The sequence below is a fragment of the Candoia aspera genome, chromosome 3 (assembly GCF_035149785.1).
Source record: "Candoia aspera isolate rCanAsp1 chromosome 3, rCanAsp1.hap2, whole genome shotgun sequence".
NCBI lineage: Eukaryota > Metazoa > Chordata > Lepidosauria > Squamata > Boidae > Candoia > Candoia aspera.
In genome coordinates this window covers 39,027,639-39,055,521 of record NC_086155.1, presented here as the reverse complement: position 1 = coordinate 39,055,521, position 27,883 = coordinate 39,027,639, and the positions used below count along the sequence as shown (strand labels likewise).

At 40.6% G+C, this 27,883-nt stretch overlaps 1 protein-coding gene across 1 annotated transcript; it reads right to left on the bottom strand.

Annotated features, from left to right (window-relative positions):
• Window positions 1-1,296: 1,296 nt before the first annotated feature.
• On the bottom strand, window positions 1,297-27,883 carry RHOC (ras homolog family member C). The gene is made up of 5 exons (XM_063297424.1): window positions 27,755-27,883; window positions 8,062-8,219; window positions 6,649-6,769; window positions 4,619-4,749; window positions 1,297-2,101 (listed from the first exon to the last, which is right to left on the bottom strand). The coding sequence occupies exons 2-5, from the start codon at window positions 8,215-8,217 to the stop codon at window positions 1,928-1,930; spliced, it is 582 nt and encodes a 193-aa protein (XP_063153494.1). The 5' UTR covers window positions 8,218-8,219; window positions 27,755-27,883; the 3' UTR covers window positions 1,297-1,927.

The following is a 27,883-nucleotide window of genomic DNA, read 5'->3' as shown; positions in this document are numbered from 1 at the left end:
AGAACAGCACTAGGCAGAGAATTGTTTATGTACAAGGCTTGCTTCAATTCAGAAGCACAGTTTTTACCCCTGATCTAGCCAATACAAAAGCAAAAGCCAAGCACTAAACATCTGCAGTGGCATTGTCTCAAAGAAGCAAGAATATCCTTCATTACATTAGGTCATTTGTTATTCCTGTATGTTAAAAAGGTGATGCTGTGCATTGTACTGCTGGTGATGGTTATTTGGTAGGTCTTCAGAGATCTGCATGGTAAGGGAGCAGCTGGCACCATGCACCAACTGCAACAGCAACAGCAGTGTTTGGCTCTTTGCCTGCCTATGAGGTAAACAGAAGAAGAATAATGCTGGTGTCTTACGCTGTTCCTGCTGCAGCTGTGCTTGCAAAGACTTCATAATAATATATCCATTACTTGGGCATATCCTGTGGTGGTGCCTGTGGTGCTTAAGGACAAACCAGTCCCTAAGAAAAGCTGTGTCTTTGATGCACAAGTCTGTTGCTGTAGTCATTGGCTGGTCAGATGCATTTCCTTCTCTTGGAATTTTCATAGGAACAATCCAATTTCATCATTTTCCTCATTCCACTTTGGAAAAAAGAAACTATAACATATGTTCAGAAAGGTCCAGATGGAATGTGTCTTCGATCCTTAAACTTGTTACTGAATGTTTCATCCAGTTCAGGCTCATTTTCAAGTTAATTTACCATTCTATTTTTTCATGGTATTTAAAAATCTCTCCAAAGCAATAAAAAGCAAATGCACGTTTGCCTAACTTAAGCGGAAAATACAGTTCAGATGATCAGCAGATGAAAGCTCTATCTGATCCCTTCCATGCATCTCTTGAGGGTCAAAACACACAATATTCCTCAGCAACAATGACCTCCTTTCCTTTCACCACTTATTGAGAGCCAACTGCCCAACCCTAAGCCAGCTGGCAGGCAGGACTTCAAGGACAGGGAAAAAAGGTGAATCATGTAAGGTAAAGGTTTCCCTTGACGTAAAGTCCAGTCGTGTCCGACTCTAGGGGGCGGTGCTCATCTCCGTTTCAAAGCCTTGGAGCCGGCGTTGTCCATAGGACACTTCCGGGTCATGTGGCCAGCATGACTCACGGAACGCCGTTACCTTCCCGCCGAAGCGGTACCAATTAATCTACTCACATTTGCATGTTTTCGAACTGCTTGGTGTGCAGGAGCTGGGACGAGCAACGGGCGCTCACCCCGCCGCGCGGTTTCGAACCGCCGACCTTCCGATCGGCAGCTCAGCGGTTTAACCCGCAGCGCCACCGCGTCCCACAATCATGTAAGATCCAATTAATTTAACAAGGAACAGAATACAGTATTGTCAAAACACAAGCCAATGCCCCTCAAACAGAAGCACGATAGAGAACACTAATAAACACAACAGAGGCCAATTCACAGACATTCAGATGAACATTTTGGCAAGCTCCTTGCCTTTGCAAGTTATGGAAGGAGACTGGCAAATACATTGGCTTGTACACCAGGTTCATATATTGCAGAATTCCAAAAATCTTGCTTCCTTTATTCGTGAAGACATGAAGCTGTGAAAATCCATACAAGCACCAAATGGTAGAATTAGTATAAAAGAGCAAGAAGTATAGAATTATTTCAGATAAACTGTTGGCCCTATACCCAAGACACAAATCTTTACAAAAAGGATTCAGAAGATTTCTCTTGACTTTCCAAGCATGTAAAACAACAGTATAGACACACTGCCCAAAGAAAGACCTATGGGCACCTCTGTTGGGTACTCTGGGTGGCCTTTTCTGTGTAGAGGAGCGAGGCTGCAGTCAGCCAACTAGCATGTTAAATTTGTACTCTTCCCTTTATCTAGACACCATGCTTTCTCCCATGGAATCTGTGGAAGAGGCGCACACTTCAGACAGTACGGTCACATCTTTTGCCAACGCTCTCCTACAGGAGGGGGCAACCTCTGCGCCTTTTGTTCTTCCTGACTTGTAGGGCAGCCCGGGTGGCCATTTCAAACACTTCCCGTACTCCATCCTTTGTCTTGGCTGAGCATTCAAGGTAGCCAAAAGCATTGATCCTGTTCGCCATGTCTCTGCCTTCTTCCGGCTTCACAGGCTCCTTCACAAAAAAAAAAAAAAGGATGACATGCAAAGGAGCTTGATGATTATTTACCACTGCCTGGTGTAACAATAGAAAAATCCAAGGTAACACAGTACTTATTTGCTCTTACTTGTTTGCTTTTCTCAGCCTGAGGCAACATAGCAAAGAGCATTTCTGATGACCACAGCAAGTTCTCAGAAAAATGTTGACAAGATGTACTTTATCTATTTCTATTTATATGTCAAGTTCATGACTCTAGACAGCTAACTGTGAAAAAATATATAAAAGCAGAAAAACAACACACACAGAAGAGCAGCCAGGGTGAAAACAGACCCATCAGTCACAATATAGCCAATGCATGGGCTCAGCCTCACCTCCTGACCCCCAGGCCCAGTGACAGAGCCCAGCCTTTAAGGTCTTATAAAAGGCCAACAGGGTTGGGGCCAATCTGATCTCTGGGGGGAAGATGTTCCAAAGGGTGGGCACCACAACAGTAAAGGCTCCCTGCCTGGGCCCTGCCAGGTGGCCCTCCTTTGTAGATGGAACCTGAGCATACATAATTTACTACATAACTTACTTAATTCATAATTTGTATTATTTTCAGAGTATCACTATGCACTTTGCTGGTGTGGCAGAGAAAACAGGACAGCTCAGATGGCCCTGAGACCTCTGCTGATTTTTTTTAAACATGGGCATAGGCCTGGGCAACTTTGGGATTGAGGCCAGTGGCACATTCTAACTGCCTCATTCTACACAGGGGCCCAATGCATAACATTAGGAATGTGCAGGAAACATTAGCATAAATCCTAAGGTGCATAGGACTAAATGAGGCTCTTATCTGCTCCATACTGTTAGGATGAAGTTAAGGGAACACACCCATCGAATAAAGTAGTACACCTGACATATTAATGTCTTTGTGAAGCTGGGGGGAGGGGGTTGGCATATGTAGAAAATAAACTTCCTTTGGATCCCTTCCTAAACAAATTGGTGTAGAATAACCAGACCATCATGTGCCAAGTCCAAGCCCTCTATGAAGTTCAGGCTGAGTTAATAGCATGTGTTGTACCCAGAGTGGCATACAAATTGTAGTTGCTAGTGCCTCCAGAATCAATTCCCATCCAGGCTGGCTGGAAAAAGATGTTTGGCAAACTTTCTTTTACTCTGTATATTTTTTTTCTTTATAGTTTGTATTATCTTTTATTACTGTAGTTAAAACTTTTAATAAAAAATATTTTTAAAAAATCAAGTTTGCTTGAGAAAAGGTAAAGAGACTGCTGGGAAGGTCTGTGGATTTATTAATTTATACCCCATTTTCCCATACAAATTGGATTAGCATGATGGTCAAAAACAACCAAATAAAGCAAACTATAACAATGTAGTTCATTTTACACATACAGATAATCAAAAATAAACATTTCTTAATTTTGTCTTTGACCTTTTCTCTGAAAGATTCAGCTTCATTCCTAAAGGCCTTACAAGCTGCAGGAAACCAGAACTAAATTAAAAACTTCACTGGGGTGGGCAAATAGGAACATTAACTTGTATTCACACATGCCTCTTCAAAGGAAGCTGAACTGTTTAGAATGTGCAAATGCAAAATCAACAGCTTCTTTAATCAGGCATCATCCCAAATGAGGAAACGGAGGGTAACATTAACTAAGTCAAACTGCAAACAGTAAATCTTCATGAAATATTTACTTCCCAGAATCTTCCACAGAATTTGGGAAGAGAATGAGGGAATCCAGTTCTGTAAGAACTGACAATGATAAAAATGTCTTCACAAAGGCTATGTGAAAGGTAGAAAACCTTATCTGAAAAATCCAGATCATGTTTAAGTTCAATCTAGAATCCTCAAACATTATTGCTGACAGATTATACAGAACAGAAATAAGTACACTGTGTACTGTTTCCCAAAAGTAACTGAGGTCACTTGTATAGGTTTGTTCTTAAGTCCTACAGAGCTCAATGAGACTTATTCAGTGCTAGGTAAGTAGATATAGATTACACCTTAAGCTTTTTTGTTTGCTTGTATTTTAAGACTATACCCTAAGCTATATTTTTAAGCTTGAATTTCATGTTTTCACGCCCTCCTATTCAAAGAGGATCCAGAGACACAAAGGTGTTTGGCTTTAAGTCAGAAGTTTATTTGAGGATCCTCGTTTTCGCAGAACACGATCTCACACATTTGAAGGGGTATTAAGAAACTTGCTATTAAAAAAGAACACAAGAACTCTTGCATGGTTTCTGGGAGGAGAATTTAAGAACAGAGGCAAAGGGCCAGCCTGGATGTTTACCTTGATCAAACAGAGATAGTTGGAAACTGCTTCTACATGATGGATTTTTCCCAGAAGCAACTAACCAGTTACTCTGAAATGTAAAGATCCCATCCCTAGAAGCAGAAGCCATTGAAAGTTTCAATAAACATCTCAAGGAGGCAATTCAACCACAGTTAGTTGCACAATATTCTATCTGCAATAAAACTTCACACCCCAAAAAAGCAACCAAGTGTGGATGGATAGAAAACTGGATCCATACCTGTTTCATCTTTGCCAACTCTCTGCGTGTGTGTTCATCATTCCGCAAGTCCTTCTTGTTTCCCACAAGAATGATGGGCACATTTGGGCAAAAATGTTTCACTTCTGGAGTCCATTTCTCTGGTATGTTCTCTGGAAGATGCAAGGAGATGAGAGAACCATCTCACTAAGCAAATCTGGCAGCACAACACATTCACAAACGTAATCCCCAGATCAATACAAGGAAAGTGATCCACTTTTTTTGCCTGAGTAAGACTGAATATACTGAGAGTCCTATTTCCAGAATCTTGGCCTGTAAACAAGTGTCAGCCTGCTTCATCCACCACACCCCACTGCAGATGTAAGGGAACTTTGTACTCTTTAGACCAGTAAAAGATGGAGGAGGAAGAAGTGATTGAGGAGCATACTGGAAGTTCCCCATCTAAATCCCAGAACCGCAGTCAAAAATATACCTACAGACATGTCCTAGCTTAGATCTACAGAAAGACTTAATGCCACAAAGGCTTTCTGTGCAGAAAAAAAAAATCAGCACATAATCCTTCAACCTTGCATTTACCCTCTCTGCAATACTGCCAACATTAATTTCCCCTCACCTTCCTTCTGAAAGCAACTGTTGAGCCCTTACTGTCCTTATGTACTAAAAAACTACTAATGGTGTCATAGTACAAACATATCCAAGGAACTAACCAAATTTAGAAGCTGAATAATCCCTAGGTAACTGGTTAATCTTGAATGCAGGAAGTCATTCATTCTCCATCCACCAAAATGGATTATTGTACTTCATAGATCCCCAAAGGATTCCTCTCTCTAGTACAGACTTTGAGGAGACATCCTAAAGCTTCTGCCAGTGTTTGAGTTCTCGCGGCAGCCATCCATGTATACAGGCTATTACAGTAATCATAAAATTTGCCCCTAAAATTCAGCTTTCTGCCACATTAAAGTATTATTGTGAGCCCACTGCAAAAAGACTAGTAAATGAATATAGTTATGATTTTGTATTTCACAATTATGCATTCTATCTCAGAATATGTGATAACAAAGATTTCAAAAGTATCCAAATACGGTTGAGAAAAATCTGATACGATTTCAGAACAGAACAGCTTTTTTCTTGAACAGCTGACATATTTGTTCTAAAGAGGTAAACTCATTCATCTGAAAAAGCAGGCCTACTCCTCAAGCAGCAGCCATTGCTGTGAAAGGAGTTGATGGATCACCTGACTGACTTGATTATCTGCCATCAAGTTGACTTGGTGTCAATTCTTAGTGACCACATAGATTTTTCTCCACAACGATCTTTCCCTAACCTGGTCTTTCAGGTCTTCCAACAGTACACTCATCGCCATTGCAACTGAGTCTATCCACCTTGCTGCTGGTCATCCTCTTCTCTTTCCTTCCACTTTTCCCAGCATTAGAGCCTTTTCCAGACAGCTAGGTTTTTGCATCACGTGTGTGAAGTAGGATAATTTGAGCCTGGTCATTTGTGAGAACTCTGTTGATTTGTTCAATGATCCATTTGTCCATTTATTGATTGCCACAGTATTCTCAGGTGTCTTCTTCAACATCAAAGTTCAAAAGTGTCAATACTCTTCCTATCCTGACTTAAGAAGAGCTTATTGGCCTTCATATGTTGCACTTAGCAAGCCTCATTAGTTCCAATGGAAGTTTATCATAGCCTTTTTAGCCCTTTCCAAAGCATTATGTGCTTTATCATCATTTCTTATTTACTTTTACAACTCAGTAAAGTCAATTATATTCAATTACATGCTATATCCAATACTATCTCCAAGACATCATTTGGATTTTGAAGAATACTTGGAGATGAAGAGCTTAAGTCACTCTAATGCAGTATTGTTGACTGTAACAGTAAGGCTGACCAGCAGAGAATTGTTCATCTCCTGCTTTATTGAACAAGCAGCAGCTTCAGATGGCATGGTGATTACTTCAGGTAGAATGGGAGTTGTAGCAATACATGGGAAGGTATATGTTGCCCATTCCTGACTTATAATTTGAACTGTTATTTTATAGCCTTACCTAAACTATCTGGACTGTCAATGGAGAAGCACATGAGAATAACATCTGTATCAGGGTAAGAGAGGGGCCGCAACCTGTCATAATCCTCTTGCCCAGCTGTATCCCAGAGGGCCAGCTCCACCTATAAATGAAAAGAAATTCAGTTCAGTACTCAACGTAATTGTGACTCTGTGATTAAATACAGATACTGTAGGAAAAAAAATCAAACTGTTTGCTTCTCTCATATATTACATGGTTCCCTGGCAATTTTAAGCAGCCTGGCAAAACATCTGCCCAGATTAAGCTACCCAAACCCTGTATTTAACAATGGCCATTATGCAGTTTGTTTTATGGGACCACTTTGCTTCATCACTCTCAAGGGCATTCCCAAGTATATTAGAAGTTCATAAACACTGTCAAAACTAAATACAGGAACATCTCTTGTGGGCAAAGTGGATGGAACATTAGAAGAGGCCCAGCCATACAGAGGCAAAAGTATGAAATCATCAACCACTTCAGAGGAGTTTTACTAAAGTTTCCACTTTTCAGAAATTCAAAGTTTTTATACCAATCTTATGAGCAAACAGGGTATGTGACATTGTATTACAGATGGCAACCAGACTTACAACCAAACCAGAAGTACAGAACAGCTGTGTACATTTTAAATATGTTTGTACATTTATCTATGTGAGGGTTGACTCTTCACATAAAAAGGGGGTGTTTGGGTAGAGATGGAAGATCAAACCCCTCCTAATTTACTTCTTTGCACTCCAGTCCTTAAAACAAGTGTTGATCAGATTGGCCTTCATCAGTTGGTGAATTATGAAACTAGGCAAACATTACTCAAAGCTACTCAGGAAAATAAACAGGGCAGAGTGTGTATACATCTGGGGCAAATGTACAGTTACTTCATGTATCTTATCTGCTTAACTGTAATTTAACTGAGTCTTTTTGGAATTAGGTGAGCAATCTTTCTTTGCTGAAAGGCTTTGTTGCTGGCTGCAAAATCCATCAGGGGTTGGTGGTGAATGGGCCTAGATGCATATAGCTACTGTACATATAACTAAAGACAGTACTATGCATGATGTTAAAATCCCATTGACTTAAAGGTCATGATGAGGCTTGATTAATATTTAACTAGAGAGAAGGAATTCAGGCTTCTTTGATGCAGAGTTACTATATCTATTCTATCACTGATAGAATAGAGATCTATTCTCTCTCCATTGTTTTAAATAGTTTAGTCCCGATTATATGCTTGCTGGTGGTTGTACAACCAGACATTGACATTTCTAAGGGGAACCAGTGTCAGGACTAAGTTTAGTACCAATTGATGCACAGAAAAAAAACCCTATGGCAGTAGTAATTAGTGGCATCCAGGGAGGAAAGCAAATATAAGATTAGAAGCTATTTCTACTAATAAATAAAATGAGTTACCTGCTTCCCATCTACTTCAATGTCAGCAATGTAGTTTTCAAAGACTGTTGGTACATAGACCTCTGGGAACTGGTCCTTGCTGAAAACAATCAATAGGCATGTCTTCCCACAGGCACCATCTCCCACAATCACCAGCTTCTTCCTGATGGCTGCCATGACTGTAGAAACAAAAAGCTAGGTCTGAAGCTTAGTTCATTAGGAAATTGGAATTATTAGAACATATAAGTGGAATACTGCAGAATATATTACTTCTCCTTGTGAACAAAGTGTATTCTGGGCCAGATAGGGCAACTCTGCATCAGAGAAGTCTAAATTCTTTATTTGGAATGAATTATAGAACAAGCATGTGATCAGAAGTAGAATATTTAAAACAAGGGAATGGAAGCCATTCTCCCAATGTCAGGTTTTATATCTGTACTCTGAAAGATTAAAAAAATTAAATGCACTACCCGATAATGTATTGAAATAATAGAATGCTTCCCCTGCCAATATATCCTGCAGTGAGAATGTCTGGGCCTTGGTATACCTCAGAAGAAATCAGTAAAGTGCTGTAGGGTGTGCATGGTATGGAACTGCCTGGTTGTCCTAATGGACCCAACATAACTGCAATTAGGGAATCTGCTAGAAAATCTCCTCTACCTCCTGCCATCTGCTACTATCTGCTTCATTGGCAGGACCAAAGATTCATCAAAATTCTATTCTGCATCTTCCATGGTGGCACCAACTTGAATAAGATGCCACCACCCCAGATAATGACAGAACCTCTTACAAGTTTTTCCTAAATTGATGCCCACCAGAATTGGAGCAATTCACTCAGAATGATGAGAGGTGTGCTCAACTAAAGAGCAACAGATTGGGAATTCTGGAAATAAAGAGACAGCAATAATGGCAACAGAAGAGAAAGGGGAGAAAAAAAGTTGTTTGCCCACCATTTCATTCCTAACCTATTTCAGAAATTCCATAGGCAACACACACTATTCATATATTTTAAAAGACAATGTAAAACACAATACGTTAATTTACTATGGATTACATTCTTCTTGAATCCATCTAGTTGTCACAAATCATATGCATTCTGGTATCTATGTACTAAGTGCTTAGGAATCTTCTGTAAAAATTTAATAATCAGAAGCTCAATTGCATGTGTCATGGTGATAAAAATTTAGCTGAGAATCATGATATCCATGGAGTCTAAGAGATTTGTTTTAAAAATATCCTAAACACATTATCATATCCTACTGCATTGGCCTGATAACAATTAAGCTTTCTTGCTTATTTGCCTTCTCACTGACAACTTGAAGAACATAACTGGGCTCCATTTCAAAACAGATGTATGAATCAGCCACAAAAACCACAGAAACATTACAGCATCCAAGATTTACCACTGGTTTCACTCCAGCAGAGTTTATTTTAGAAACTATGAAGTGGGCCTGGAATACACTGATGCAACAGAAGCAAAACTTAATCATGAATAAGCATTTGTACTTGAGAAAAAAATTAGAAAACTGAAAACTGCAGTATAATCTTAGGGACTTTACTCTAGACCATCATTTTTGCTCCACATGTCAGGAGACATCTTTTTTCCCAGAATAAAAATTTAAGTCAGCCCTTTTACACCCTAAAAAGGTTTTATTTTAGACTGTTTTAAGATAAAATAACTTCCTACACTCAAAGGAACACTCCCACCTGCACCTTCTGGTGCTGCTATGCAAGTCAGTGATCCAGAAATAATTATGGTTCTTGTAGGTGGGCCACTTGCACAGGGCACAATACTTTTTAAAACTGTTTTCCAAGAGCCACAGTGGGAATAGCCCGTGACATAAGAGTGTCACCCAGTGGGCAGGGCTAGAGTTTGCAGACTTTTGGTTTGGGGATTATGGGGTAAAATAAGTTCTTTAAATAATCCATTTGGCCTCTTAAATTTCATTTCCTACTCCCCTCCACAAAATATAAGCTGAACAGTTTAGCTCTGCCCACTTCAGGAACCACATTTGGCCTGTGGATTGTCTATCCCCCCTTATATGCAACTGATCCTCCTAGTAGGTTGTGGTCTTTGGGCAGAGACTACAAAAAGAGAATATGGGTGTGGGTGCCTTGCACCTTCAGGAATTCTGCATTTTCTCAATGAGGAGTCCTGTATTTTTTCAGTGAGGCACAAATATAAGAACATATAATATTAAGAAAGAGCTGCTGTGGTATACTGGTTAACTTGCTGGACTAGGAGCAGAGGGATCCAGGTTCTAGTCTTCCCTTGGGCATGAATGGCAGCTGGGTGGCTTTGGGCCAGTCATTTTCTCTCAATTCTAAACTGGGAAGTTGGAAAACATTATATACCAGACTGTGCTGGATTAACTTGGTAGATTATGGCCCATAACTTCAATGAAGAGGCTTAATCCTGCACTGGATTGCTTTGGGCTGATAATATTACTTTTATTAAAGCTTTTCATGATTTTATTTGGCTGTGATTTTCTTTCACCTGTTTTATGAAGACTATAATCAGAGGCAGGCCCCAGTATGCACGTAGCTCAACTGTGAAAACAGAACGGCTGGTCAGAAGAGTCAAGCTCACCCTAGTCTTTAGAACGTTTTGGATACTCTAAGCTCTATAGCATCTTCTCCAGATTTCCATGTTGTTTCCCTGTCAGCCATTTCATGAGAGTATGTGCCTTCTTCCTTAAAGAAATCTTAAGAGATTTAGATGTACTTGTCTCACAATCCCTAGTTCCCTCCTTGACATCTCCCCCCCCCCAATAAATTCATGGGTTAGTATTGAATAATCCAGTGAAAATGGTGATTTCAAAAGGTACCAGCACTCTGCTGAAGTGACTCACTATTTAGGGCTAGAAAAAAGTACAATGTGTGCTGACAGCAACCAAATCTGTTCCTATTTCTGAAAAGGTATCAGGTGTTAGCAATATATGAAAACATGAAATGGAGCTAGATAGACTGTGGCACACACCACATCCATATGGTAGGCTGGGGGGAGAGGGGCAGTCTCCCCTCTGGTGGCTGAGCATTTATTTAAATTTATTTCTTGCATCATGTTTGCAGTTCTTTCCCGACCTGTGTGGAGACTGACATTCAGGGCTCTAGAGGCAGCACAATGGAGAAGTAAATGTAGGTTTACTCCCTGAGTATACACATCTCTGAATCATCACAAACTCACTCCTTTAAGAAAGGCATGGTCTGGAATTTCCCCAGTATGTTGATGGAACAGTTGCCACTTAGCAGCACTCTTGATCAGCTGACTTATAAGTAATTCCTGCCACCTACCTGCCTCCCGACTCTGTATTAGAAACATCTAATCCACCTATTGGATTTGGGGGCATTATGCAGCAATTAAAATGTCATTAGTTCTCTACCATGAGGAGGAGCAGGAGAAAAGGGAACCAAATTTAATTTGTCATCATCTTAACACAATAATCACAGGAGAAAATAGAAAGCCATGAGGGTTCCAATGGAGACCAGTACCACCTGTTATAGAGGGCAGCAAGAAATTCATCCCTCTTAATGGCAAAGTAATGGTTAACTGAATTTTAGCCCAGATACAGCTATTGTGCAAGTGTTCCTGGAGCCAAACTTCAAGAAAGGAGCTTTGGTGTTCAGAGAGGTGCTCAGCTATGGGGTGCTCTTAAGGAAATCTGCATAACTTCTCCAAAATTATTTTTGACCTGTCAACCAGTTGACCTGTCAACCATAGATGGCAGCAAAAATGTAGAGATTATATCTCTTGGTTGTAGATGGCAGCAAAAATGTAGAGACTGTATCTCTAGTGGCTGTCCAGATTTGTATGGCTGAGATGTAACTGTTGGATGTGTGTTCTTAAAGAGCTGCAATGTAAGGCCATATCTGTACCTGCTTACATTCTAGGATGAAATGAGCTTTTCAAAAGAACATTCTGAGAAGAAAAGAACTGAGAAGCCAGGGCTTCTCCAAGAACAGCAGCACTCTGTTCCATCTGCCATACATTGTCCTGATGGGAGGCGTTCTTCAATTTTTCCAGGGAAAACACTGTTTTCATACCCTGGGTTATCTGCAAGGGGAGGGAGGAATGAAAATAGTCCAAGATGGGAGGCATGACTGTATCATCACACTCCTGCACCTTTATACATGCACTGATGTCACACACATGAATACAAAAGATTAGAGCTTCAAATCTTTTTCATTGGCTAACATGCAAACACTAGTGGAATTGACCATGGAATCATTTACCTTCTTAAATCTCCTCTACAGCCACTGTTAGCTGTAGAAAAGAAAGAGAAGGCCTAATATGGGAGGAGGAGGAACGTGCATAATTTAAGTCTGGGAAGTAGCCAGATAAGAATTAATTCTCATCTCCCCTTGCTATTGTATTCCCCACGACTTTTAATGGATCAGAGATACAAACTTAATTGAATAAAACTGTTCTACTGGAAAGTAGACACTACAATATGCATATATATATATATATATATATATATATATAGGGACACAGAAGACTAAACGTCTGAGCTACGTGGGTCAGATACTGTGCCTCGACACTCAAATAATTGGGGAGTTTATCTCAAAGAAAGTTTGCATTCCACCCACACTCCCATCTTCTTTCCATCTTGATTTTCAGACTTGCTCTCAAAGGTCAAATGCACATCCCCCTAGGATCTGCATTCATAAAATACCAGCTGCATTCTTTTCTTAAGTTGATTATCTTATCTATCCAACACTACAGCATTGCTCCTGAGGAGTTAAATGCATGGCTAGGAAAGAGAAATAATGCAAAAGGATATTTTTATGAACAAACAGCAACAGTTTCCAAATAGCAAGTCATGATTCAAATCTATTTGCAGTTAAGAATGCCAGAGAAACAAAAACCTGGAATCACTGTTTCACACCAGATTAGAACAGATGGAACCTCCTTTAATAAAGCTCTGGATGGATCTTCAGATGTTAAATATGAATTGAGTGATGTCCTACGGCAGGGTTTCCTGGCCAAGAGTCCTCAAAATGTGATTGATTTCCCTTCCAATTAACCTAGCCAGCATGGCTAGAGGGGGACTGGCTGATGGGAGCTGTAGTCTGATGTATCTGGAGCCTGCTTTAAAATGAGCGGAACCACATGAGTTTATCCCAGACACTAACCTTTTCATGGCTCACAGGCTATACACAACACTGTCAATGTCACAAAGCTGTAAAATGCATCTTCAGTTTACAGGCATCACTGTAATACTATACTGCTTCTTCTCTGACAACGTTCTTCATTAAGTTCCTTCCTGAGATGTTTGTCTTCTCTTCTGGGCAATTTCCACTGGTTGTTCTGAAATCCAGTTTGTTTTCGTCTGTTTCTTGATTATAAGTAGTCTCTTTCCATATTTTTATTTAACAGCTTGTTTGATTTCATGCTACAGTTCCTCCAATTCCCTATTATCTGTTCCACAGTCATCTCACGGCCATGTTTTTGCTATTACACCTGAGCTCTTATTGTACCAATAATATAATCAGTGTGATTTCTGTATACTTCCTCTGGTAGTCTTAATGCACATAGGGATTGTTGTAGTTGCTTTAAGGCTGTTTTAGCAATAAAGAAACTGGGAAGTCATTCTGATTCATTTCTGTTTCCTAAAGCAGACAGTCCAACCAAATTTTCCTCATTATTTCCAACTTTGGCATCCAGTCCCAGCCACAAGCAGCATATCTGGCTTGCATGTTCTATTGATTTCAGATTGAACTTGACTACAAAACCTCTCCTTTTTCTGCATCAGTGGCAGGAGCATAAACTTGGGAAATCATATTAAAGAATTTTCTGCAAAGTAATACTTTTTGGTCATATATTGCATTGTAGCCAAGTACTGTTGCAGTATCCTTCCAGAATTTGAAACTCATTCCTTGTTTTTTGTATAAACAGTATGATTTTCTGACTGGAAGTATCTAATTCCAAGTCCATTTCAAATCACTGATGCCTGAAATATCAATGTGCAATTGATTCATTTTATCTTTCACTTTGCTGAGCTTCTTACGCCTCCCAGGGTTGTTGTTGAGGGGAAAAGAGGAGGAGGAAGGCAGCAAATATACCATCTTGATATGTTTGTTTGCCACCCTGAGTTGTATAAAAAAAAAATTGGAATAAAAATCTATTTTTTTTTAAAAAAATCTAAAAACAAATGTTCTCACTATAATCCTGTCTTTGCAACTTTGGATTTTCTTTTCCTACATGGCAAGATCAGCAACTAGAAGTTCCAATGGCTTTAATCTAGCCACATCATAAACACTGTTAATACTCCGAAAGATCTGCAGCTCTTCCTTAGTAGCATGTTGAATGCCATCTAACCTGAGGGGCCATCATCCAGCACTACTGTCACTCACTTTATATTATCTATCATATCATTTTTCTGGGTAAAATAAAGGAGTGGTTTACCATTGCCTTTTCCTGTGCATGATGGAATGATGCCTTTGCTGTTGACGCTAAAGTGATCACCTGCCTTAGAATCTTCTTATATCACTGCTGCCCAGTATAGGTGTCTGCGTGGTTTAGCTGTGCAGCCTGGACAACCTTCATGCCTTGGGTAACTGCTGAAGGTTTATATTCTTGGTGTACAATGAAGCTAACTGATTGGGTCTAGGATCTTACAGAGAACTACAAGAAAACAGTCTCCAATCAAGTGCTGGGAATGTGTAACTCTGCTCCAACTGGCTCTTTAGAGGATTCATAGGTATAAAGGTCACCTTAAATAAACTCACCCAAATTTATCTGAAGGCTTCATTATCTCTATGGTTAAACCATACTTAATGACATTGCTGTGGCATGGTCCAAAACCCTTATCCATGGAGTTTTCATTATATCTACCTACCTATCTAATATGTGTAACATTTCTTTATTATAGATAATCTCTAATTTGAGAATTCTGGGGGTAGTCCCAACACACCTGGAAACATCCAGTCAAGGAAGGCTAATGTCATGAGTAAGGATGGCGAGCAGGGGGCTCCCATCCAGGCTGTAAAGCGCATGCGTAGTACTGAGGAATTAAGTAGCCATTCAAAGAGACACAGATCAGGCCCGCCTTAGCCTTTGGGGTTTATCTGTCTGGGTTTTTCCCACGCTTATTCAGTTTGTTAGGATTCCTGTTATGTACTAGCAATAAACACTAGAGACCTACTCCTCCTCTCAGCGTGTGTCTCACTGTTAGGACAGCTAACTTATGAATTCTTCCTCATGCCTCCACGCCTAGTCTCACGACATGGGGAAAAATGGACAAATTGGAAAAAAGCTAGAGGTTTCGTTACTGTCTTGATTTGACAGGGTGCACAGCAAGAGTTCTTCATTACAGTGTAATATGTATCTAAACCCAAGAAAATAAAGGCATCACAAGAAATTTGACCATAAGAAATTTGGTGACTGTATCACCTTACCAGAGAGAATACTAAAATGCAGCAATTGTCATTCTACAGCAAATATCCTTTGAGATTAATGATTCACATGTGGCCTTCTCATTCAATAAGCGTGGGGAATACTGCAGGAAACAGGATATATTACTCAACTGTCATTAAGAAATCTAAGAACATGGGAACCAGATATCTAGCTCAGAATTATCTTCCAGAGTGGTAATAAGTATTTTGTTTTAAATCAGTACTATCCAACCGGATTTGCTTTAAATGCTAGCTGACACTTCCAGGAATTACAGTCATAACGTATATGGGGCTACAAAGTTAGAGAAGGCTTGCTCTATTACCTGGCAGTAGCTTTTGAGGGCTGGTTTCTCTAGTCATTCCTGAAGAAGGCATGGATTAAGTAGATGAGAATAAAACATAGGCTCTGAGATATTTAAAGGTGGGAGAGCTGTCCCCAAGCAAACCTTTCTGACTATTAATAACTGTTCATGAAAATCAAACTAAGTACTTCTGATGCCATTTTTCAGAGGTTTTTCCTTAATTATAAAGAGGGTGGAATCTTACTTCATATATAACAGGGGGAGACTCAGCTAGAATAAGAAATGCCCACCCTTGGCACATACAGGAAGTCCTCGCTTACCGACTGCCTTGTGCAGCAACTGTTCAAAGTTATGATGGTAAAAAAACAACTTTGCAATCAATCCTTGCATTTACAACCATCATAGCATCCCACAGTCATGTGATCTCCATTAGTGTGTGCACATTTCTGCTTGCGACAAGCAGAGTTAATGCAGAAGGCAGAAGTAAAATCATTAGTCACAGTCACATGATTTTTTGCTTAGTGACTGCATTGATTCACTTAATGACCAAAGAGGAAGTAAAGTTGTAAGCCCAGTCCTAGTCATGTGATTTTCCGCTTAGCAACCACATTGCTTAGCAACTGAGTTGCCAGTCCCAGTTGTGGTTGCTAAGTGAGGACTACCTGTAGCTAGAGATCCTTGATAAACGGTCCCTATTGATACTACTGAAGAACTTGATACAAAATACCCTACTGAAGCAAGTTAAAACTTTTAACCTAAATGTTACATCTGTGTTTGGGGTGGGGTTCTTAATTCCAGTTACACTGTGGAAAGAAGAGTTATGCCTTGTCTCTTAGCATTATACTTCAAAACAATGTGTAATTAAGGGAAGACAAGATGTACACTTGATTGCCAAACATGAAGCAAATAGCTCTTTGGCTAAGCAGCCTGAAATTCTAACTTACAGCAAAGGGACAAGGATGGAAGGGCCTTTTTTTCTCTAATTGTAGAATGCAACCTCTTAAGGATCTTTCAGGAGCTTGTCCTTCCTAAATGTAGACAATAATAAAGACATGTTTTTTTAAAAAAAAACCTTGTTAAAAAAGGATTCAATCCAAGGTGTGGACAAGGAAATAAGATCAAGATATAGCAAAGGAATAGGCAATTTAACATCTTTGACTTATTTTTGGTTTGGAGTTGAGTGGCACCTTAATTGAAATAAATAAATACAGTTTGGATTTTAACTCACATCAGTCTTGATCAGCATGCCAAAGGCAAAAGATTTAGGTGCTATAGTTCAAAATAAGTGCAAGGCACCCAGTTGACCACCCTTGTTGTACAAAACAAGGCATTGATTAGCTAAAGTCATTATGGTTGTGGCTGGATTACTGTTTCCTGGAAGCATTCTTCTTTTTGCTTTTTAAAAGAGAAGGAACCTATGGTTGTATTTCAGTGGTCAATGTAAACAGTATCTGTCCTGCAGACACCCTCCCTTAAAACACTGAGTAATTTTATTTTGACGTATTAAATCTTCAGATGAAATATCAAACAAGTAGTTTTGGAAACAAACAATACTCTCAAGCTTTTCTTGGAATCATGGATAAAAAAGGAGAAGCTGGGGTGAAAAATAGTTTCATTTATTACAGTAACTAAATTGGGGGGACAAAATGGATGACAGATCAAGACTCATGTATGAGATAGCAGCATTTTAAAAACACTGTATATATAACAACCTTCACTTACCTATCTCCACTGCGCTGAGAGTTGCCTTAACACTAGTCCAGCCATAGTCAATCTATAACCTTCTGAGCTGAATTTAGCCCATTTATTTATTTGTTTGTTTGTTTGTTTGATTTCTATAGCCGCCCATCTCATCAAGTGACTCTGGGCAGCTTACAACAATAAAACCATAAAACAATCAAACAATTATAATTAAAACAGTTAAAATATAAAATAAATACAAAATAAATATATATGGCTGCCAAGTGAGCAATGCATAAATATTAATACAACCAAGAGACGGGACCATCCACACGCTCGAGGCCCCAGGCCCGGGCACAAAGCCAGGTCTTTACGGCCTTACGAAAGGCCAACAGGGTCAGGGACATCCTAATTTCTGGAGGGAGGATGTTCCAGAGGGCAGGCGCTATGGAGGACAAGGCACACTTTCTAGTTCCTGCCAGCCAACACTCCCTGGCTGACGGGACCCGCAGCATACCCAACCTACCAGACCGAATTGGATGGGCAGAAACAACTGGGAGAAGGCGGTCCCTTAGGTAACCCAGCCCCAAGCCATGAAGGGCTTTAAAGGTGACAACCAGCACCTTGAATTGCACCCAGAAGCACACTGGCAACCAATGCAGTCCACGTAGCAGTGGTGTTACACTTTGCCATAATCAACAGCCCACTAGGAGCTACACAAACTTGCTGGTTTTGCTGCTTGCAAAACTGCAAGATGAGGACAGTTTTCAACTACAGACAGCCTAGGACAGGTGGGCCAGGTTCAGTTGGTTGGGTCACAGTTTCTATAGACCTACCCTAGACTGGGACGACATATAGTTAGCAGGACAGTTTTGAAGACGGCCTGAAATTTTCCACTCCCACTGACAAAGTGCTGCTGCCCGTTTCATTTATGGCACCCACGAACAATAGTTATTGCTGCATGAGTAATAACTGGTTAATCATATATCAGGAACTGAAGTATTCTGGTGTTACAGAACATAGAAATGTAGATCTCATGACCAACACAATGATGTAGCAGAGATAAAGAATATTAGCTTCATTCTTCCTTAGTGGTGGTGGTGGAAAAACTCTCATTGAAAATTCTATTTCTTCTGAATGAATACAGGATTGGAGAACCAAAATGCATTAGGCTACACAAGCAATGCACCTAAGGTACTCCAAGCTCAAGAACAACAAACATTTCTACCTAAAATCTTGAGAGACTACTGCCTTAAAGTATGAAAGATTATTGCTAGAGTTGTAAAGTACATGAGCTTACCTATTCTTTTACCTTTACAGATCACTTACTTGTTGTAATTTCTGACAGTAAATGAACTCATAAACCATAGATTATGCAGTTAACAATTCAAATAACTGTAGTCTTGATTATCCTAATGCACAGTAGGAAAACTTTGGCCTTTAGATGCCACTGAATTATCCTGGCACAGTTATAACTGGCCATGCTGACTGGTGCTGCTGGGAATCATACTTCAGCAGTGTTTAGAGCAGTGTTTCTCAACCTTGGCAACTTTAAGATGTGTGGACTTCAACTCCCAGAATTCATGCTGGCTAGAGAACTCTGGGAGTTGAAGTCCACACATCTTAAAGTTGCCAAGGTAGAGAAACACTGATTTAGAGAGCCACCTGTTTCCTACCTCTGCTCCAGTGCTGACTCGCTGGAGTTTCAAAGCTCAATGCAATGCAAAAGTGTTAGAAATGATATGAATGTAATTAACCAGAGCTTTTAAAATCAAATAACTGTAGAGAAGTTACATACTACCCCAAGCAGGAGCCAAGATGTGAGGAAAGATAGCTTACCCCTTTTTCCTAGTTAAAATTCCAGAAAAGATCAACCATCACAGTTATTGGGAGAAAAACTGTTGCTCTACCTCACTTACTAAGTCCTACAACTGATATTTACATATTGTACAACAAGGGTAGGCAATCTTTCTGTGGCCAACAGCTATTAGGTCCTAATAGCTTTTGGTATGCTAAGGGCTGCAATATCAGCAGGTGTTGGGGATTCTTTGTGTGAGAAGAGAATACAGTAAAACCAAGTAAAATAAATACTAATCTCAAAACTTCTTTTAAAGACTACGTGTATTTTAGGACTTAACCTACACTTGTCATTTGTTTTTTCAGCTGAAAAGGGTTGGATGTTACATCATCAGGTTCTGGCAGTCATGGTTGGTGGGTTTTGAGGCCACAAAAAGGGGATTCGAAGGTGGTAAGTTGACTACATTAATTACATTCTCACAAATAATCAAATTTCTAATATATCCCAAAACAACCATGTTTTCATTTATAATATCCAGTAATATTCTCAGTCAAGAACCTCTCACTTTTCAAAGGTCTGCATACAATCATTGAGAAACTTAGAGCAGCACAATTCTTCTGAGGCATTCAAGTGGAATAGTGAATAGCTACTTACTGAGTTTGTTGAATTAGTAAACTAAACCAACCAATGTCCACAAACATTGTGAAGGAGGTAAACTGAGTCATCCAAAACTTTTCTATAAGCGCATGGATTAGGGAGTCATAGGGTAATATGAAATCTTGGGTGTGGGGAGACTTACAAAACTGTAGGGCTGTGCAGTGAACTTTCAAGACACACCCAAAGAAATGGTATATTAGTCTGGATTCTGAAACTCCTTACACCAGTTCTCAGAAATCCTAAAGTCTATTTTTTCCTGGCAAAGAAAAAACAGTGTACTGAGGAAAAGTAGCATGCTTCAATTTCACACTTTATTTAAATTAAATTTGGAGGCATGCACCTTTATTCTTCAAAGATATTTTCAGAGAGGGTAAGAGTTACCTGTTTACAAGAGACCCTATCCTACAGTGTTTCTGCAGAAGTAACTGGGATTGATGTGTCTTCTGAAAGGCAGATATTCACACCAAGGGTCAGCACATTTCCCCAATAAAATTAAGGTGATCAGCAACTTAAAGCTCCTTCTTCTCAAGCTGACTTGCTTTTGTGGGACTAAAGGGAAAGGAGTTCAGACAAGGGAGAGGGTTGGGATTTCTGCTTCCCAATATTAAACTCTCCTACTTTGTAGGAAAATCAGCAGAATCCATACAAAGCTATAGGTTTTATAGGAAGATAACTTAGAGGTAATCTAGTCCAACCCCCCTGCTCAATGCAGGATCCACTATAGCAGGGCTCACTGAAGCACAAGTTCCAATCACTAGAGCTTTGCCCCTTGATCAGGGGTTCTAGGACACACTGTTTTTAAACTAACACATTCAGTTTCAGGTTTGAAGCCCCCTGCATTACAGCATCTCTGCTTGAAGATTTTTAGCAAAAGAGAACTCACCGCTCCTTCACTGGCTAACACCCCCTATACACTTGAGAAACTCCTCCTGATGACTAGCCTGAGTCTGCTTCCTTGTAATTTTAATTCAAACTTCTTTGTAGTTTTAGTCTGGTTCTGCCTTCTGGGATAATAGAAAATAAGTTAACTCCCTCTTCTGTGTGATAATTTCAAACATTTGAAGACTGCTATCGTATCTCCCCTTCATCTTCTTTTCTGTAGACTAAACATATGCAGATCCTTTCATCGTTCCTTATAGGCTTGATTTTCAGACTCTTTGTCATCTTGGTAGCCCACCACTGAACTTGATATAGTTAGTCATAGTCTTTTTTGAACTATGGCGCCCAGAACTAGATACGGGACTCCAAATGGGGTCTGCTGGGGGCAGAGTAGAGTAGGGTAATTATATCCCATGATCCAGCCCAGAGTTTCTCAACCTTAGCAACTTGAAGATATCTGGACATCAACTCCCAGAATTCCCCAGCCAGCATAGCATAGAATTCTGGGAGTTGATGTCCAGACATCTTCACCACAAGACAGTGTTTGCCTTTTTAGCAGCTACTATATGTTTCATTGCTGGCTCAAGTTAACCATCGTATTGGTAATCCTGCCGTTTACATAGAGTCAAAAGGAGCAGACTCTCCCAAGAGTGGTTGAACCAGCTTGGTTGGATCATTCAATTATTGCTGAATAACCTTGCTCAAGAGAGGAAAAAAGCTGGATCAGACAGCGATAATTTATACCAAAGCTCAACTACATCTCCTCTTCAACTAGCGGTGAGCACCAACCAAAACATTTGGCTTGGATCCTAATTCACAAAACAACCTTTAGGGGGTCTCCAATTAGGGTTAAATCTGAGAGACGTTTCCAGACTTAACACATGAATTTTAATGAACAATCTACTGTCTGTAATATTCTTTATTCTAGTAAAACTGGACAAAATTTGCAGCCAGAGTTAATCTTGCCAAGGAGATGAGGCCTGCCAAATTTGAAAGAAGTTTAAAAATTGAACTGCTTGGCTCATTGGTTTCATTTTATATTTGAGCATATGTAAAAGGAAACTGCCTATATTTTTGTGCAGTTTTACAGAATTAGATGCTAATAAGCATTTTGTACAGATGAAACCTGCCAAATTTTAGACAGAGACCTGTTTTGTGTGGTGGGGCTTCACTGCTACAAGCCAGATCTTTACAGTTTGCAGTTGTCTAAAGAAAAAGTACCTTAGGTGTCTCTAATCTTACTATTATGGGATAATTTTATGAAATGATGCATATTATACAGATGACACTGGGAGAAAACACTGCCAAATCACAGAAGAATAGATATAAAACTTGGCTCCATCAAAAATAAATACAGGACATGCTTCCTACATATTTAAATTATTTGATTTATATTCTATATTTCTGGTCAGCTGAGCACTCAAGGTAGTTAACAACATTTAAAAACAAAATACAAAATCTGCAACCTGCCCTTTGAACATGTGGGAGTTTTCACCATCCTTCTTGAAAGTGGTATATGATACAGGGTGTCAAATGAGGCCTCAAGGTCAATCCGATCCCATCAGATTAAAAAGATGTCATCCAATGCCAATATTTTACTGGAGGTCTGGGTCAGCATCAGGGATTGCTGTCTTAAACCATCATGCTTACTTCTTCCCAAATCCTCCAAAGGGGCCTGCTTAAGACTGCTTCTTGAGAAAAGAGAACACTGGCATGTTGTGTCTATTCTGCTGTGCAGGTTTTGGCCATGTTGACTTCTCAGCCCTGAGCAAGACAGAGTTCCCTGCCTCTTTCAGTGCTGCAATTGGTTCTTTTGCAAAATGTGTCCTCTTTGCAAGCAGAGAAAGCTGGTGTCTACTGACCTCAACGACATAACTGGGTGAAACTGCTGTGCCTCTCCAAATATAAGTTTGTGACTACCAATTTTTCAGTTCATTGAGGGGATAGGGTTCAAATGAGATAAGGACAGGAACAACTCTGCCACTTTCTTTCACCCTAGAAATGCTATATGATTTGCTGTTATCACAAACAGGCTTCACACTAATTGTAAAAGAAATAATGTGCCCAAGTACACTTTGTGAACACTGGCATTCTTCAACATGCAACTGGGAGAAAACCAACCATAACAGGGGTAAACAGACAGGAAGCAGCAGTAGACCAAAATTTGAACCCACAAAACATGATTCTGTAATGAATCAAAGTAGCCATAAAACATTGTACATACCCAACAAAGAAGACTGAGCCAAGGTAGCCATGCCAGATACAGGTAGTCTTTGACTTATGACCATTCGTTTAGTGACCGTTTGAAGTTACCATGGCACTGAAAAAGTGACTTGTGACCAGTCCTTGTATTTATGACTGTTGCAGTGTCCCTGCAGTCATGTGATCAAAATTCAGGCACTCGGCAACTGGTATGTATTTATGACGGTTGCAGCATGCCGGGGTCATGTGATCGCCATTTGCGACCTTCCCAGCCAGCTTCTGACAGACAAAGTCAATGGGGGAAGCCAGATTCGCTCAGTGACTGTGGCAAAAAAGGTTGTAAAATTGGGCATAGCTCACTTAATGACCACCTCGCTTAGCGACAGAAGTTCCAATTGTGATTGTAAATTGAGGTCTACCTGTACTAGAGAATTGGAAACAACATAAAGGCAAAATGTTCAGGATATAACTCAAGATGTCTCCTGAACTGTCCTGTATTGGTCAAACCAGCCTGCTGCCTTTAGAAGGGGTGAGAGGTAGGTGTAGTTGGCTTTTGCACATGGAAGAGAAAAGGGTAACAGTCTCTTGGTGTCTGTCTCATTGTACTGACCAGGACTGCAGGCAAAAGCCTGCACAAGAAAACAAGGAGCAACCCTGTCAGATGACTCAAACTCAACTCCTCTTTTATGCTCCAGTACATTTTACCTTTCAGAGCAAAGTGAATATCAGCCAAGTCATAAAAATGTTGGCATATAAGCTCTTTTTTCTCTCCAGATTTATATTCTAGTTATATGATGGAACATTTTCTTTTTCAGTGAATATATTCATTTCTTTTGGCAAAGCAATACTTCTGTCATCAATTGTCTTCACATAAGGAGATATTAAAGTCAGAACTGCAGTTCCGGAAAACACAACCATCGCTTGCTTATTAAGTCTGCAATGGACTTTTCATTCTACAGAAAATGTTTGCTTCAGGTTTGAGGAAATCTTTGGATAGAACACTAAACTTTGTCAAACTATTTTAATGTGAGTCAATGAAATCTGAGTTGTTAGCCAACTCAGCCTATAATTATATAGCTGACACCAATGGCAGGCATATCTCTTTGAGCAAGCTGGAAGAAAGAATAGGAAAGAATGCTCTATAAGTCCTTGCTTAACAACCATTCATTTCGAGATGGTTTGGACTTACGACAGTGCTGAAAAAACTTACAACTGGTCCTTACACTTACAACTTTTGCAGCATCCCCACGATCACATGATTACGGTTCGGGTGCTTGGCAACCAGTTCGCATTTATGACCATTGCAGCATCCTGTGGTCATGTGATCGCCATTTTTGACCTTCCTGGCTGGCTTCTGACAAGCAAAATCAATGGGGAACCACATGATTCACTTAATGGCCACATGGTTTGCTTAACACCCAAAGTGATTTGCTTAACAACACCACAAAAAGGTCATAAAATTGGGTCAGATTCATTTAATGACCACTTTGCTTAGCAACTGAAATTCTGGTCCCAATTATGGTTGTTAAGCGAGGACTACCTGTATGAATAAACAGTAGCTTTGGAGGGGCAGAGATTGAGATATACACTTCAGTTTTAGGGATGATGCTAGAACCCATAAGATTCAAATAAGCAATGATTGTTTTGAGGCTTTAGAAAAATCATGATCACAACAAAAAGCACTCTGACATTGTATTACTACCCACATTTGGTTCCATCAAGAGATGTATAACAATAAGCATCAAATTAACATATATACTTAAGTCCTAGAAGTGAGCTGGACTTCCTAGTTAAGAACTTCTTAAAACAAGACAAATGTTCCAGCTTCTCCTAATAAGTACATTTTGTTGTTGTTGTTGTTTATTCGTTTAGTTGCTTCTGACTCTTTGTGATTTCATGGACCAGCCCACGCCAGAGCTTCCTGTTGGTCGTCAACACCCCCAGCTCCCCCAGGGATGAGTCCGTCACCTCTAGAATATCATCCATCCACCTTGCCCTTGGTCGGCCCCTCTTCCTTTTGCCCTCCACTCTCCCTAGCATCAGATCTTCTCCAGGGTGTCCTGTCTTCTCATTATGTGGCCAAAGTACTTCAGTTTGGCCTTTAATATCATTCCCTCAAGTGAGCAGTCTGGCTTTATTTCCTGGAGGATGGACTGGTCTGATCTTCTTGCAGTCCAAGGCACTCTCAGAATTTTCCTCCAGCACCACAGTTCAAAAGCATCTATCTTCCTTCTCTCAGCCTTAAGTACATTTTACCTACTGTTAAAATGCTTTACTGCATTTTTAAACCACTGAAATATTAATGTCATTGTCTCATGTGTTACTTTCCTGGTCATACCAAAAAAAGAGGAAAACATGGAAATCTCCAGAATGCCTTTTGATTGTTAGAAGTGGGAGCTGCTTAATAGAAAATACCCTTCTACTAACAGCCTATTTAATGGCATTTCTTTTCTTCCTTAAACTCTTACTCTGGGGTGTAATGCTGCCTTTTTTTAATCTATTAACCAATAGATATGCTGAAGTTCCACAGTAGAAACAAAACATCTGCCAGTCACAACTATCTTAGTGAACCAGTATAACAAAGCAAATGCCTTGGTTTTTTTTAGAAGCTAGATCACAATTTAGGGGGCCTGGCCTGCACTGAAAAGACTTGGCTGCTCGATTCCAGGCCTCGAAAGAAAGAGAAAGAGTGCAGTCATGGTTCTGGAATGCTTCCTTGTTCCTAAGTGATTAGCACAGCCTCTCTCCCCCTCCCCAGGACTGCCACTAGATGAAAGTGAGCTAAACAAGCAAAAATAACTTCTTTGCAAAAATGGCACAAGGAATCGCTGTCCATAGCACATGGCAAACCAGATTTTCAAGAATTCTGACCCAAGGAAAACAAGAAATAGTTGGAAAAAGTGATTATCCTGCCACATAAAGCACTCCTTTCTGTCTGTCAGAAATCCCACATTCTTCTTATTCCCTGGCATCGTGTTTTTGCAACTCCTCACCAAAGGTTTACTACATCCTTATTCTTGTCAAAAGCAGGAGAAACCCGAGACTGAAAGATGAAAAGAACAGTTTCATCAAGCGATTAGAATTGGATATAAACTAAAGTCCTCTCTGAACATTTCCCACCCAGGTTGGGTTTACACATGAGGAGGAGCAAGCATGCTACTCTGCCCTCTCCACACTATTCTCACCTACTCATGTGGAGCAGAAAACATGGAGGCTTTTGAAACAATTTAAAGCCTAAGCTTTCAAACCTCCATGGACAGAGGAGGATGTCCATTGCAGAGAATCATCCTCCATCACAAGAGGCCAATCAGGTGAAGCTAGCATACATACTCTTCTTTCTGCCTCCTCAGAAATAGAGCCCACCTTTATCTGAATTGGTTAAATGGAGCAACTGTCCTTGGAATATAACTGAAAGGCTGTGTGTGTGTATATATTTTAAAAAAGAGCTAGGCTTCAGCTGGCTACATGTACTAGAGACAAAGACGGAAGTGCCTTCAAGCATGTTACTCACAGATACCTATATCTCTTGGAATAGGAATGGTTTTTCAAAGGCCAAGGGGAGATGTCTCCCAGCAAAGCCTGAGGAGTAACACCAAGCAATAGTTCGTTCTAACTAAGCCTTCTTAAATAAGCTGCACTGGCAGGACATACATATGATAAAAAGTCAAACCATGATTTACAACAAAAATGGCAAGGTTTTACAACATATTCAGTCTAAACCAAGTAAACCACATTATAGCTTAGTGCAACATGTGAACATTGCCAACCCTCACTTGTGAGAGAATCAAATTAAAGCCTTTAAAGTCCTGGTTGTGCATGTGTGCCTTCAAGTCAGTGTTGACTCCTTGCGACCGCCTGGATTAGTCCCTGCAGTTTTCTTGGCAAGGTTTTTCAGAAGTGGTTTGCCATTGCCTTCTTCCAAGGGCTGAGAAAGTGACTGGCCCAAGGTCACCCAATTGGTTTCATGCCTAAGGTGGGACTAGAACTCACAGTCTCCCAGAGCCTTAACCACTGTAGCAAACTGGCTCTCACTTGCTACCCACACAGAAAATCACAACTGCTTCCACTGCTTATGCCACCCCTTCAACCTGGACCAGAGAAGTATGAAATATCTTCCCAAAATTAACTCCAGATCTCTATACACAACTCTCCTTTACAGCCTCCGATCTCACCTGACACCACGTATACCCACGAACCATGCATTAACCTGAAATAACCAGGCATTAGGAAACCCCGGTTCTACACTTGTTCTATAAGCAGAACCGGGTGAATGCAGAGTTCCTGCTCTTTGCCCATTCTAACAGCGCCTATTACAACAGCTTAAAGACTCGGTAGGGTGCGCCACTACTTTAAACACAGTTCATCCTAACTCACCGGGGCTGACCGCCGGCGGGGGTCTCTCCGCCAAGGCAGCGCTCTTCAATCTCCTCGCCTGGGAGCGAACGCACGCGAATTGGAACCACGCGAAAGCTAACGCAATAATAGTGTTCGATGCCACCCGAATCTTGGCAGTTTTTCCCGCAATCCAGCGCAGGACGGGGTTTCCAAGTCATCGGAGGTGTCTGACGCCACTCCCCGTTTAAAACCGACCCCACCACCTCGCTCCTCAGGACAGTAGCGGGGACTCTGCCCAGCCTCTCATGCGTGCCCAGGCAATCCTCGGCCGCAACGCCACCCTCCTCCTCTTCTCCTCCATCTCTTTCCTATCCAACAAGCCAAGTTATTTGAGGGACGCTCCCAGCCACTCCAGCACTAGCCGTGTCTACCAGGCGCTCCTCTTCCCAGGCCGTGCGGCTACCTTAGCGCGAAGTCTGGCTCCAGCAGCCCCTTCTCCTCACTCCGTCCGTCCCGGCTAATCGGTTCGGGGAAGAGAGGAGCGAAACGGACTTCTTGGGGTTGTCAGAGCCGCTCCGGCCGCCTCCCGCCC

What these genes read in the sequence shown, in the direction of transcription:
- RHOC (XM_063297424.1), bottom strand. Translation starts at nt 8,217, where the DNA reads ATGGCAGCCATCAGGAAGAAGCTGGTGATTGTGGGAGATGGTGCCTGT. An exon ending in TTGAAGTAGATGGGAAGCAG is followed by an intron (nt 6,770 to 8,061) that starts GTAACTCATTTT and finishes TTTCATTTATAG; the next exon opens with GTGGAGCTGGCCCTCTGGGA. An exon ending in AGTTGGCAAAGATGAAACAG is followed by an intron (nt 2,102 to 4,618) that starts GTATGGATCCAG and finishes TTTTTTGTGAAG; the next exon opens with GAGCCTGTGAAGCCGGAAGA.